Below are 13,804 nucleotides of genomic sequence, written 5' to 3'. Positions count from 1 at the left end.
ATTTTCTATACAAAAATAAATGGACAGTGGTTACATTGTTTTTGTTTTAATGTTTTTCTCCTTTTACATAAAGTAAATGTTTATTTCTACGTACGACAACACACCAATTTGTACAGCAACAAGAGGCAGGACTTTAATATTTAATTTTCCAGTCTTTTCATTAGAGGAACTCGATCTCACCTGCAAATGACAAGCAAATATGCCAACACAGATTTGCCATTGACGCTTTCGATGAGACTTAAAATTACTGTTGTTGTAGGCGGGCTTTACTTTCTTTACTTCCTGTTTGGATGCTGGTAGCTGTGGTCGAACGGAAAGCGACAAATGCAGACGAAAGGTTGATATCAGTGTTTTTTAATAATGACGAACTATGTATTTTTTCAGTATATCATGAACTCAAAAACCTTTTTTTCCCTTCCTCCTCACCAACCAGCAGAGCGACAGTAAGAGCTCCACGTCTGCCTGGTTCCAAGCAATCCAAAGCATAATTTATCGTAATTGAGAACCACTGACTTCAACCTTTCTGCATTTGCCACCCGTTCTGACCACAGAAGTGGAGGAGAAGGAAGTGGTTAAATAGCAAAGCCCGCCTCTTAGGGCCTGTTCAGACTGCACCTTCCCATTGACTGACACCGGTGCTGGACGAGGGAAGGCGTGTCTGGCGCATGGGGAGATGCCTTTGCGGACGCAGCCAGCAGCCATTGAAATCGCTTCCCGCTAGCCAGCTAATTCAGGCTAATTCAGGCTACTTCCGGCTTCTTGATTATTATAGTGCAAAATGGATACCGTTGTAGCCAGAAAAGCACTGCTACTTGTTTAAGTAATTCAATCGATCGCGTGGAGATAAAAAAAGTTGAGAAAAGTTCAACTTTTCAGGCGGCGAAAGATCCGTCAGCAATCAGATCGCCTCATGCAATTATATAAAAAATGAACTACTCTGACGGTGGCCAATAAAATCACGTTTTGGTACGACCGGGAAAAGCACATAAAAAGCCGATAAAACAGTTAATAATTGCAGTTGGGAACAGGCCGAATCTTTATGATCAGTTCCTGTGTTTATATGAATTACTAAAACACATAGAAGCCTTCTTCTGGCTACAACAGGATCCATTTTGCACTATAATACTCAAGAAGCCGGAAGTAGCCTGAAGTAGCCTGAAGTAGCCTGAATTAGCCGGCAAGTGGAAGCGATTTCAATGGGTGCTGGCTGCGTCCGCAAAGGCAACTCCCCCATTCGCCGGACACGCCTTCCCTCGTCCAGCACCAGTCCCTCAAAGGAAAGGTGCTGCATGAACAGGCCCTTACTCGATTGTGACATCAGCAAGTGGTGTGACTCCAAGTTGAAAAAAATGTTTGTAGCGATGTGCCCACCTCATGGCCCTCACATACAGCACAAGCCCCAAACCTGGCCTTCTACCAACAGTTGTGCACTTGAACCTAGGCAATCTTTCAAATAAGGAGTCAGTGTCCATTTGTGAGCCAGAGTGTATCCTCCTTACATCCAAACCTTCCAGGTTAAATAAAGACTCTGATCCTTCAGGTTCCAGCAGCTTTGTGGAAGAAGCTGTGGATTTGCTGAGCCGTGGCCCGACCCACGATGGGCTCCAGCTCGACGGGGGCGGCGTTACAGAGCCGCTGGATGCTGGAGAACCGCTCCAGCAGGGCCAGAGCTTTGACCCTGCCGACCCCGGGGACCTGCTGCACCAGAGCCAGGACTGGCGGGTCCAACAGTCGAGACGAAGTCCTCCTCCTAAAGGGGTTCTCTCTGCCCTCCCCGTGAACCTGGAGATGATCACAGCAGGTTGGAATTTTGTATTATTATTATTATTATTATATTTATTTATTTATTTATTTATTTATTTATTATTATTACTTGAGACCAAGAATCAGTGTTTGGACGCAGACGGGATCCGATATCAACGTGTGAATTGTTTTTACATCATTTAAACAACAGGGATGCTAAGCTACTAAAGTAAACACTGATACACTGATGAAGAGGAGGAACCTCTGCTGATGGAGAGGAGTCAAGACTAGACTGGTATGGTCCTTTAGTGAGGATGTGTGTCAAACAAACAAAAACACTGCTTAATAATTAAAGAGTAACTGGGGACACTGACCGAAACACCGCAAGACATTTGAAATGATCTTAAAATCAATGTGGTATCCGTCTTCACTACTCACGATTTGAGTGATGAGCTGCGACGCCTCCGTCTGCCCGCTAACCGGCAGGAGAGTCAGGCCGAGGTCAAACACCACGAACTTCTGCACGGCAGGGAAGTACTGCTCACAGAGTCTGGTCTTCTCCACCAGCACCAGCTCCTGGAACCGACTGCTGCTCTTTAACAACAAGGAGGGACACGGTTCACATCGAGCAGAACTGAAAAAACAACAATCGGCTGTCGTCTCCTGCATCAAGCTCACATTTCTGTAGCGAACCAGTTTCCTCTTGTAGCAGCTTCCGGCTACGATGTCGCACTCGGACACGTACAGCACGCAGCTCTTGCCGGGCAGGTGGAAGTCCGCCACGCCGAGCTCATTCTCAAACTGGATTTTCACACCTCCACCTGCAGCAGAAGTAAAGCTTCTTCTTGAGTAAGTTTTCTTTGCGCGGAGATAGTGAAAATTCCTAATCTTCAAGTAAAATATGTGGATGAGAACAAACTATTCTTCAAGTTGCATTTAGCATTCGACAGACTTATAAAACTTTCTTTGTGAGCAAAGACAAATATGAACATCATACACTCGAGGCCATGTAAAGCACATGTACAGTACATTGCGTAACCATATTTTTTTTGATGGAGGGAGCAAAGGAATCATTTTGCTTCCTTCTCATCTCTGTTGAGATTTGCATGTGCAGATTACTGGTCAGGAGAAATAGCACAAGCAGGATTCCCAATCAAGTCAAATGTCAAATTTCCTGACTTTCCCTTGATTGAGGGAAACACATTTACTGTGAGCGAGCTGTCAATCAGCAGGTAGCCCTGCCCCTAAAGCATCTCCTCAATTTCTAGTCTGTTTGACTCTGAATGGAGCATAATTGACAAAATGATCATCATGCTGGATTGACAAAGACTTGAAACTAGATATTGAGGCCATAAACTTACATTTGCAATGTTTACTGAGATAATAAATCAAGAGAGAAGTAGGGTGATTTTTTCATAGACTTCTATACAATCAGAGAGGAGTCGCACCCTGGTGGCCAGATTGACACCTGGGTCCAGGGATCGGAGTCACTGAACCACAATTTATAGGCATCTTTTCAATCTATTGATCAATCAATCAATTTAGGGAACACTCTATTAATAGCCCATTAGCAACGTCACTACCCAGAATGCCACAGTGATCGCTGAAAGCGGCTTGTTTAAAGTGTAGCGTCCTGCAAGGGGATAATACAAGTTGTGTTTACATTCTGAAGACATTTTAAGTTGACGGCATGCGAGCCGACTTGAAGAGTAGATACATTTGAAACAGACGAGCTGTACAGTCACATTTTACCAGGCGCGTTTGCTGCATTTATGCTAAACACACTCGCACGTCCATATTTCCGAATGGCGTTCAGCTAACTTTTTGTCGTCGCCAAGGTTGACGTGAGCTAACGGGACAAGAACAACCGAAAAAGTTGGCATCGGTCTTGTTAAGACAAATCAATGAATTACCTTTTAAGCATTGAATGAGGGGCGACTTTCTCCATTTCTCGCTGGCCACTACGTGTCCGTAAGGAGGCGCCGCGTTCAGCGCAGGAGACGCTTCCGGCTCCATGTCGTTAAACTCAACGGTTCAATGTGATAGTCAGACTTAATAAACTCTCTCAGCGTCGTGGAGAAGACAAGCTCTAAACATTAACGCTCACAACTGTGTCGAGCTCATCGCCTAAACGGATACATCTTCTTCGTCTTCACCTCGTCGGTGCAGCTGAGGAGCAGATGCCTCGGTGTCGCCCCCTGCAGGACAAGAAGGGAGCCGCGCTCACCACATACTAAGGCGAGTTTATTGGTACAGCACCATTCACACACAAGGCAATTCAAAGTGCTTTACAGAGGCAGAGAAATGCATTAATTGGAAAGACTTAAACATTTAAAATATGTAAATATTTAAAATAGAAACAATAAAACAAGCAGGATTAATAGATGTTTATGTTTATGTTATGTTTTAGATTTATGAGTGAGTGAATGCACTTCAGGGAGTTTGTTCCACAGGTGGGGAGCATAGAAGCTAAATGCTGCTTACCCTGCTTGGTTATGATCCTGGGATCCCTGAGTAAACCTCCCGGTTGACTTGAGGGGTCTAGATGCTTCATACAAGTAACTCAGATGTATTTAGGCCCGAGACCATTCAAGGCCTCATAGACCAGAAACAGGATTCAAAAATATATTCTTTTACACAGGGATCAATGATTTAAGGACATGTGTGATATGGTCAAGTTTCTTGGTGTTGGTCTGGACTCTGGCAGCAGCATTCTGGATGAGCTGCAGCTGCCTGATTTTTTTCTGAGACCTGGAAAGACACCAGTACAAAAATCTAACCTACTGAAAATAAAATTATGAACAAGTTGTTCTGTGTCTTATTTACCAGAAAAACAGAAATCCCCTAATTCTTGCTATGTTTTTACAGTTTTTCTCGATTGTTTACACACATTTTCTGAAAGCATGCCTCATACTCTCAGAACTCAAAAAACACACACACAATGGGCAAAACCCCTCAATTCTCCTGCAAAATGAAACTTTACATTCAAAACAATGTTATTTCTTCACAAAATGGTATTTTGTTTTCAAATGACACACACAAACTATCATATGAATAGACATTTATAAGAACCAGTTGAACACTGATGTGCTCAATGTAAAACACGATGAACACTTCTTCTCCATTTACCATAATGACTTAGGCCTTTTTTTGTTCAGTGTTACACTCACTACAGACAGTACATACATTAATGTTTTGTAAAATATTTTAGAATATTGTTTTTATATATTTTATTTTCCCACAAGAACATGTAATGTATTCAGTCAACACAAAGTTGCACATACAGTGGTCTACATACAAAACCAGAAGAATTTACTGTATACAGTTACAAAAAACAAACAAACAACTATCCCGCATCCTCTCTTATGTTTCGGTCTGGCCACAGCACCTCATCCACATCACAGGCAATGCAAGCGATGGCCAAGCAGCGGGGGAAATCGCCTATGGCAAATCCATGCTAGCTCCTCCTCGTACTCTCACTCCTCTGTTGCCAATGTTGGCATCCATTGCTCCAAAACAGAAGAGCTCACCTGTTGCACTTTTATGCTAATGCTCTGATTGCAAATTGTAAAACTGTGTTGCAGGTGTTTTCCCACGTAATGAGTCAGTGTGCATAGTAGGGAAATTAACTTTAGAATTTTGAATGGCAGTGTGTTCCTTGTGAAAACAAGAGATTTTCTTCATGAAAATTGTGCCAAATGCAAAGAATTGTGTGTAGTGTTTTGAAAAAAAAGTGTGTTTTAAAAATGCAATTTGAGTGTAAAGCAGGAATTGTGCTTGTAGTTTAGTTAGTTCAGGGGGTTGGTGCATGAGTTACATGTTGTGGTCATTGTGTCTCAAGTACCAGTATTTGTGTGTAAACAATTGAGAAAAACTGTAAGGTGGGCTGATTTAGTAATAGTCTTTATGTGGCTTTTCAAATTCAGGTCTGAGTCCATAGCTATTCATACCAAGATTCAGAATCAGAATCAGGTTTCTGATTTCAGTTTTCTGATTTGGTTTGTAATTTTTCGTGTCATTGGGGTCAAGTTGAGCACTGATCTCCAACCTTGCATGTCCCTGCACCTCTGGGCTGGAGGACAAACTGGCTCATCCACTCATGGATTTGTATGTATTTGACTGTATTTGACAAATACTCGTATGTATATATTGAACAAAGGTGGCCTGAGAATGGAGCCTTGAGGAACCCCACATATGATCTTTGTCCGCTCAGAATCATAATTCCCAAATGAAAAGGAGTCCTGATTTTACCAGTGCCCAGGCCCTCCGACCCTGACAGACAACAGCTGGTCGGGCTGAAGGGACCCAAAGACAGCACCCCCAGCAGCAGCCCAGACTCAGCTCCCAGCGTGGAGGACCCCCCTGGGGAAACTCTGGAGCTAAACCTTAAAAACTAAAGACACAAGATAGGATAAAAACCCTCACAAAAGATAAATAAATGGAGTGAACAGTTAAAAGGATAAGAATACGTAAGATAATAAATAAAATAAAATAGTAACGTAGGTAAATAAATGAAATAAAGTTATTTAAAATTAAAAACGTCTTAAAAAACAAGATAGAAGGAACAACATAAAATATGATAGAACCACATAAGAATGGAATAAGAATTTAAAATATTAGTTAAAAGCCTGATTAAAAAGGTGTGTCTTTAACCTGCCCTTAAAAATGTCAACAGTCTCTGCAGACCTGAGGTTCTCTGGCAGGCTGTTCCACAAGTGGGGGCCATAGTGGCTAAAGGCTGCCTCACCGTGGGTTTTAGTTCTTACATGTGGTATGGATAAAAGGCCAGTGCCAGAGGACCTCAAGGTCCGCGAGGGTTGATATGGTAAAAGCAGTTCAGATAAGTAGGAGGGGGCAAGGCCATTAAGACATTTAAAAACCAGTAAAAGAACCTTAAAATCGATCCTGAAGCGGACGGGGAGCCAATGCAGTGACTCTAAAACTGGTGTAATGTGCTCCCGCCCTCTGGTCCTCGTCAGCACTCGTGCGGCTGAGTTTTGTAATAACTGGAGATTTAGAGTACTCTTTTTGGGAAGACCAGAGAGCAGGGCATTACAATAATCTAGGCGACAGGAAATAAAAGCATGCATTAGCACCTCCGTACTGGCCTGGGAGAGAAACGGGCGGACTCTGGCTATGCTCTTAAGATGATAAAAACCTATTTTTGTCATATTTCTGATATGTGGGATAAAATTCAGCTCAGATTTTTTACTGATTGTGTTGGTTTAGATCTTGTAGTTTTGGTAAAAGTTTCTCTCTCTGGCCTTCAGGACCTATAACTAAAACCTCAGTTTTGTCCTGGTTGAGCTGTAGGAAATTCACTGCCATCCATGACTTGATGTCTACAATGCAATTAAAAAAGGCATCAATTTGCCCTGTGTCATCAGGAGACACGGCCATGTACAGTTGTGTATCATCAGCGTAGCTATGGAAGCTGATGCCGTGTCTCCTGATGACATCCCCAAGAGGAAGCATGTAAAGATTAAAAAGAAGTGGACCTATTGACCCTTGGAGAACCCCAAATCCACTTTCATGGGTTCCTGAAGAACATGTATTCATACTTACCGGTACATAAAAGCATAAAAGCAAAACCAGTTGAGGACAGTACCAGAGAGGCCGACAAGGCTGAGTCTATTAATAAAGTGTGATGGTCTACTGTATAAAAAGCGGTGCTTAGATCCAGTAGAACCAACACTGTGAGCTTTTTGTTATCTAAAGTCCATCTGATGTTGTTTAAAATCTTTCAAAGTGCTGTCTCGGTACTGTGGTTTCTCCTAAAACCAGACTGATGTTTCTCTAAGATGTTATTTCTGTTTAAAAAGTCTTTAACTTGGTTAAAAAACAGTTTTCCAAAAATGTTACTTACTACAAGTTGGATACAGGTCGGTAGTTATTAAAAATGTTTGAAGGTGGTGGGAAAGACGCCCGTCTCAAGAGAGCAGTTCATGATGTTTAAAAACTGTTCCTCAAAGAATCCATAAAATGATTTTAGTGATGTGGGAATCAGATCTAAAAGGCAGGTTTTTGGGTTAACTTGGGAGAATACTCGAGTGTATATATATATATATATATATATATATATATAGTTTTTTTTTCTACATTGGCACATGTTTGAATAGTCTGTGTTTTTATATTTAAAAAGTATGTATATTATTATAGTATAGTCATTTGTGCAATTTAGTTTTATTTGTGTGTTTTGTTTGCAATGCTATAATTTAATTTGTATAGGTAGTAATTAGATTATGTATTATATATCTACTGTATATTATATAATTCGTTGTTCTTTTACTTCATTTATGATAGTTGTATGTAATTGTACATATACCGTATATAATTGCATATATTTTGTTCCAAATGTCTCAATAAAAATGTGGTTAGTTCTGTTTTTTTATTGGAGGTGGTTCGGGAGGTTTTCGCCCAGGTCACATACAAGTATAAACGAAGTTCAAAAGAACCAAAAAATAACGTCTCATCTAGCAGGTAACCGGCGTCTCAATAGTGACACCTAACGGCCACAGTCGGAATGAAGCACCCCTCCTTATCTGTCTTTCTGTCGTCCATGCCGATGCACCGACTGTCCCCTTTCAGATACTGGAAAACAGGTACGTTTACCGGTTAAACTGTGTGGAAAGCAAACGGGAAAGTACAAGACATTTGCTTAAACGAAAAGCCGCCAAATTCAGCTTCACATGGGTGCATTTTAAGCCTAGTTTAGTATGAACTAGTGTAACTACGGCAGGTGAGCTAACGTTAGCTAACATTAGCTGACAGGCGCGCAGCTAAATCAGCTAATATTAGCTGACAAGCGCGGTTAGCGGTCAGGTGCGGCGCGGTGGTTAGCTAACTTTAGCTAACATGAGTGGTCCGGAGCGGTGCGGGCTCAGCTAACGTTAGGTACAGTCTCAGACTCGGGTGCCAAATGTCGGCTGAAAACTAATTTTGAACCCTAATGTTTGCTTTGAGCGCTTCCTTGGCGTTAATAGCAACGTAAGTAAGTCTGCTAACTTGACGTGTTTTCCCCCTGCAGTTGTTTATAACACCTTAGTGTGGATTTGACGAACCCAGGCATCATGCTGAAAATATCATTTTTGACGGTAAGTAGTCTAACGTCAGGAGTTTATTTCACCTGTGTTAAAACTGCAATATTTACTCAAAACCATGGAAATAACACGGATTAGGTGGTTAAGACACGTACAGTCGTGGCTAAACAAGCCGCCTTGCACCGGCAAAAATAACTTGAAGAGGAAAGTTATAATTGGAAAGTCGCAACATTACATAAAAAATCCCAGTAAATAGCTGAAAACAAGTATATATAAGGTATATTGTGACTCCTCCATAAATGATTGCACTACATTTGCATATTTATGTACATGTCCATGGTCTCTGAATTACAAGGAATTAGAATTAGAACTACTAGACTGTTTCTTCAATACATTTCTCTTATTTTCTTCTTGATTTATTGAATTTTGATTAACCAACCACATGATTAGACACCATTGATGGAAAACATTCTCTTTAATTCTGAACCACTGTCTTAACATAATCAGTGAATTGGTGATACGGGACACTGTTTAGAGTGCTGAAGTGATTAATGATCCATTTATTAGGGCTGACCCCCTGTTGTAATCGACTCAGGGTTCTTTAGTTGATTAGTAATTTTTTAATGCTTTTTTAAAGCATAATAACTTGTTTCCAAGAAACTTATTAACACATCTTTTGTAAACATACTCTTAAAGGTTGAGCAGTAATAAAGCTGGAAGTCATGTGAACAGAGTGTATATCTATCTGTTTCTGGCCTCTGCAGGTGGAGAGTCCTTCCTGCCTCTGGGGTCGGGTTGTTCGGGGTCTCGGCGGTGACGCAGAGACCACGGACCAGTACAACAGACTACTGGCTCAGATGAACCTCTTCTACCATGACGTCACTCAGGACCTGCGCAAGCTGAAGCCCACGTCATTAGAGGAGGGACAGGTAAAGCAACACCTTCAGTCTATCGTCACCAGTCTGGGCCGTGAGCTTGTCGCACATTAATTGGGCTGGAGGTGGATTGAATGTGTGTGTTGATGTATTTCCTCTCAGGTGTGTGTGGTGTACTGGTCAATGATGAAGTTGTGGTGTCGGGCCGTGGTGGAGTCGATCATTACGGACTCGGTGGCCTGTCAGGCTCGTTGCCTCCTGGTTGACCACGGAGAGCGACTCATCATCCCCTCAGACCAGTAAGACCAGAATTGTACAAGTCCTCAAAACTGGACCACTGCAATTTACCAAATTAGACTAGACCAGGGGGCAGTCCAGATGTTTTGGCTTGCACATTTGGGGAGATGTGATATACTGTATATTTCTCATTTTGCCTTCAACAGAGAGCAGACAGGTAAAACAAAGGTTGCACTGAATTCATGTGAAGAATAACCTTATTTTAAGTCTTGATGTAAAGATTTGTACATTAGCAGAAATATAGCACAACATAAAAGTGAAAGCACTGCTCTGTTTATTTAAATGTAAGTGCAATACAAATATTTTGTTTGTGTGCCTGTGCTGTTTGTTTTTTGTTCTGGTCTTGTTCTGACAAGGATCCGAGTTGCCATGCACACCTTCCTCCAGCTGCCTTTCTGGGTGAGGAGGTTCCACCTAGCAGGAATCAAACCAACAACCTTGCATGTCTCTCTCTATGAAGAGAAGGCACAGCTCATGTAAGACAAGCTCACCACTTGATGGATTTGTGAAGCACAATAAAAGATATTTACGAGATCCAGAATCCTTGGCAGTGTTTCCCCTACCATTGTACAGGCCTGGCGGCCCGCCAGGCCAAGGAGACCTGCCGCCAGGCCAAAAAAAAAATCAATAAACCAAAAATAAGCCACCTATCAATTCATTCATAAATCAATAATCATTTACATTAGGAGCGCCTCCGCGCAGCACAGCAGACTTGCTCCGCAAGACGCGCGGCCGCAACAATCCTCGCCGCGCGCTCCCGCTACGTTCTTCCCTCGTGTACTTTACGCGCTTGATGTTGTTCTGATGCCGTTCCGCCTCGTTAAACCACCACGATGTCGCTTTCTACTTTGAAAACACGGAACGTTGACACTGTATTTTGATAAGCTGTTGCACTCTTCAGACTCGTGGTGTGAGCGGAACCGGTCAATAGGGTCCATAATATTTATTTTATTACATTACATTATTATTTATTTTTACATAATAAAAATGCCGCTGTGTGTCTCCGTCCAAAACCCGCTGCGCTCGCGCTGTCTGCTCGCACAGATCCGCTCGTGCGCACATGCGCTGATGCAGGTCGAGTGTTGTCGAGAAATAAATGCAGAGACGGCGCTCCTTAAAAACAACATCACGCCATGTGTGTGTAGTATTAGGACGTGATGACGTATGTACAACCGGCCAAAGCCCGTTTGCCCCCCCTCCCCCGGGGGGGAGGATTGTTTTTGATAAGATGTGGAACTTTGAGTTAACTGCTGTTGAGTAAACCTATAACTTATATTTTACTTGATAAAATAAGACAATATATGCACTCATATGTCGTTGTAGTGTTTTACAGTATCTGTAGCTATTAATGTGATGCTCATCATTTTCCAGCCATATTTTTCTGGACCCTGATCATTTCCATCAACCAGCACCTTAATAAGTCACTCTCTCCTTGTGTCCTTGAATACACTCTGGTTGAACAAAAATGTTGAATGCAAATATAATAATTGCAGAATTGCAGACTGCTTGCTGTGCCACCTGACTTAATCCAACTGCACCAATACACCATCCGACACGTCTCGTCTGTTTAGGGTTTTTTCGGTGGGTACCACCGGGCCTGAAAAAAATTCTAGGGGAAACACTGCTTGGAAATGTAGCAAAAACGCTTTTCATAATTCCTTCTTCTTAACCAACTTCATCTCTGTGTCGTTAAGTTTAAGATATTTGTCCTGTGAAATTAAATCCTCTTTCAGCCTGATGCTTTATTCTTTTCTTCTGCAGTCCATCGAGTCATTGGGACAGCTCTGCTACACTCTACCTGCATAACCTGCTGCAAGGTGAGCAACACGGAGCATCAATGATTCTTTTCGGTAGATTTTACTTCTTAGAGGCAACATTTGCTGTGTCCTGAACCACTGTGGGATGAGACTGGTGTTAAAACATATTCATAATCTTTGGAGTCGCTTTGAACGTTTTCTTCCTTCCATCAGCGTCGACACTGACAGAGGCCGTGTTGCTCGAATCTGAGTCAGACTCCACCTCTCTGGAGCTGTACCTGACCGTTGGGAACATAAAGGTGAACTTTCACTCCTCGACATTAATTCAGCAATTAGGTTCCCTATAAGTCAAAATTCTGCAGTCTGCCACCAAGTACGATCTCCCTTGAAAATTGTGGCTCTGTGTAAAGTTGTTGAGCTGTAAAAGTTGTTTATTGCCACGTTAAACAGATAGAAGGATCACAAAGATCTTGATGATTTTTTTTTTTTAGATCTGTGTGAACGATGATCTGGTGGCCAAGAGGTTTGCTTATTACAGCAGCAGAGAGTCAGCTGACAGCAGCGGGCTGGACGAGGTGGACAAGCTTCCCGTCATGTTGTCCTCTAGCATCTTAACCCAAACTGCCCGCACAACCTCAAACAAGCCGACGGCACAAATAACCCAACCTCCTCCTGGTAAACAAATGCAACTTCCTGTTTGGAGCAGTCATATATTTCAACACATGTGGACAGCGGTAGTTTTCACTTTGCCCGGTGTCCACAGTCAGGTTATAAATGTCAGATATGTCATAACAAACAATGGCTCATTAAGACTATGACTTTGATTTTGATTTTGAAAACAGCGGTGGACAAAATGGTCTCACTGCTTATTTAGTGTTCCGAATGTATTCACCTCCCTCAGCCCCTCCTAGTCTGCTAGGCCACAAATACAATCTAATCATGTGGGGTAAACTGGAGTTTTATTTGAACATTTCCTTTGTATACACAGACAATCCAGAAAAGAAATGGAAATTTGGACATCTGAGAAAACTCTAAATGTGATAGTTTGCCGTTAAAAGTTTGTATTATGGTTCTCCCTAGAAACAATAGCTTTGCTCAGCTCCATGTCAGTTACATGTATTGAAGTTTGGAATTATGCTTGTTTTCAGCTATTTCTTCAAGCTTTGTTTCTGCAGCGGGAGCAGGTGATTGGCCGACGGCTCCCTCTGCACCTCAGGTTAGCAGCTCTGCTCACCACGTTACTGTCAGTTCTTCAGTAAATATCCACACATCCTCACTTCTGACCTCTCTGCTGCTTTTAGAGGCAACCATGTGAGCTGAAGACCTCTGAGGAAGACAGCTCGTCAAAGTTTCCAGAAAAACAGCTTTCTCCTGGCAGCCAGTCAAAGGATGGCTCAAACGCTGCTGCTGCTGCAAGGTGAGTACATGTTTGGCTCAATTCAGAATGCAAGATATTGGAACAAACCCGACATTGAAATATTTATGTTCTGAAAATATTTTGTGATATGAATTTTTTTTTTTTGAATTTTTACCCTAAATGTTCTACATTCTCAAGTAAAATGCAGCAGTTTGGTGCACTTTTAGTTAAAAGTTAGAAAAAAAAGTTAAGAGTCTAATTCTATAAACAATTTTGCGCTCTAATAAATTAATGTATTCATCACTGGTTGTATAGATATGAAAGCAGAGTCACACCCACAAAGCAGGTTAGCGAGACGGGCTCCGTGTTTTGAGACGGGCTCCATGTTTCTAGACGGGTCGGGTGAGTTGCCAACATCGCTGCAGGACCCTCCCACTCTGGACAGTTTGCCCCGTGTTGACAGTCGCACCGGGAGCCCCGTTCCTCCCTCAGGGAGAGATGATGAAGCTGTTGCTAACTAAGCGGGCGGGGTCAAGGCGAGGGATGGTATAAAGCTCACGATTCCACGAGCAGCCTTCAATCCGGACCTTTCTGTGACGTCCTACTATAGCCAGTCACGTCACACCTCTGCAGGGAAAGTTGCACTTCTGCAGTTCGAGTTAAGGGGAAAAACATTGTTTTTTCAATGCGCTGGTCAGTTTTGTGATTTTGGGCTATTTTGCTTCCATAACACGT

At 42.3% G+C, this 13,804-nt stretch overlaps 2 protein-coding genes across 2 annotated transcripts in view; one reads left to right on the top strand and one right to left on the bottom strand.

Annotated features, from left to right (window-relative positions):
• Nucleotides 1-107: 107 nt before the first annotated feature.
• Nucleotides 108-4,042, bottom strand: faap24 (FA core complex associated protein 24). Its single transcript, XM_084017856.1, has 4 exons — nt 3,657-4,042; nt 2,422-2,564; nt 2,182-2,337; nt 108-1,782 (listed from the first exon to the last, which is right to left on the bottom strand). Exons 1-4 carry the CDS (start codon nt 3,757-3,759, stop codon nt 1,537-1,539), a joined length of 648 nt encoding a protein of 215 aa, XP_083873982.1. The 5' UTR covers nt 3,760-4,042; the 3' UTR covers nt 108-1,536.
• A 4,245-nt stretch (nt 4,043-8,287) lies between these two features.
• Nucleotides 8,288-13,804, top strand: part of tdrd12 (tudor domain containing 12) — a 31,301-nt gene continuing 25,784 nt past the window's right edge. The window contains exons 1-10 of the mRNA XM_084017499.1: nt 8,288-8,345; nt 8,771-8,837; nt 9,548-9,712; nt 9,821-9,957; nt 10,312-10,431; nt 11,717-11,772; nt 11,926-12,011; nt 12,204-12,387; nt 12,861-12,928; nt 13,014-13,129. Coding sequence (XP_083873625.1) covers nt 8,814-8,837; nt 9,548-9,712; nt 9,821-9,957; nt 10,312-10,431; nt 11,717-11,772; nt 11,926-12,011; nt 12,204-12,387; nt 12,861-12,928; nt 13,014-13,129 — 956 coding nt within the window. The 5' untranslated portion in view covers nt 8,288-8,345; nt 8,771-8,813. The remainder of the gene's footprint in view (nt 8,346-8,770; nt 8,838-9,547; nt 9,713-9,820; nt 9,958-10,311; nt 10,432-11,716; nt 11,773-11,925; nt 12,012-12,203; nt 12,388-12,860; nt 12,929-13,013; nt 13,130-13,804) is intronic.

The sequence above is a fragment of the Eutrigla gurnardus genome (genome assembly GCF_963514095.1).
Source record: "Eutrigla gurnardus genome assembly, chromosome: 9".
In the NCBI taxonomy this organism is placed as follows: Eukaryota; Metazoa; Chordata; class Actinopteri; order Perciformes; family Triglidae; genus Eutrigla; species Eutrigla gurnardus.
This window is presented reverse-complemented; position numbering and strand designations above follow the sequence as displayed.

Excerpts from the sequence above, each read along its gene's own strand:
- faap24 (XM_084017856.1), bottom strand. The coding sequence starts at position 3,759 with ATGGAGCCGGAAGCGTCTCCTGCGCTGAACGCGGCGCCTCCTTACGGA. Across the intron at positions 2,338-2,421 it reads AACTGGTTCGCTACAGAAAT|AGCAGCAGTCGGTTCCAGGA; the intron begins GTGAGCTTGATG and ends TTGTTGTTAAAG. Across the intron at positions 1,783-2,181 it reads CGCAGCTCATCACTCAAATC|GTTCACGGGGAGGGCAGAGA; the intron begins GTGAGTAGTGAA and ends GATCATCTCCAG.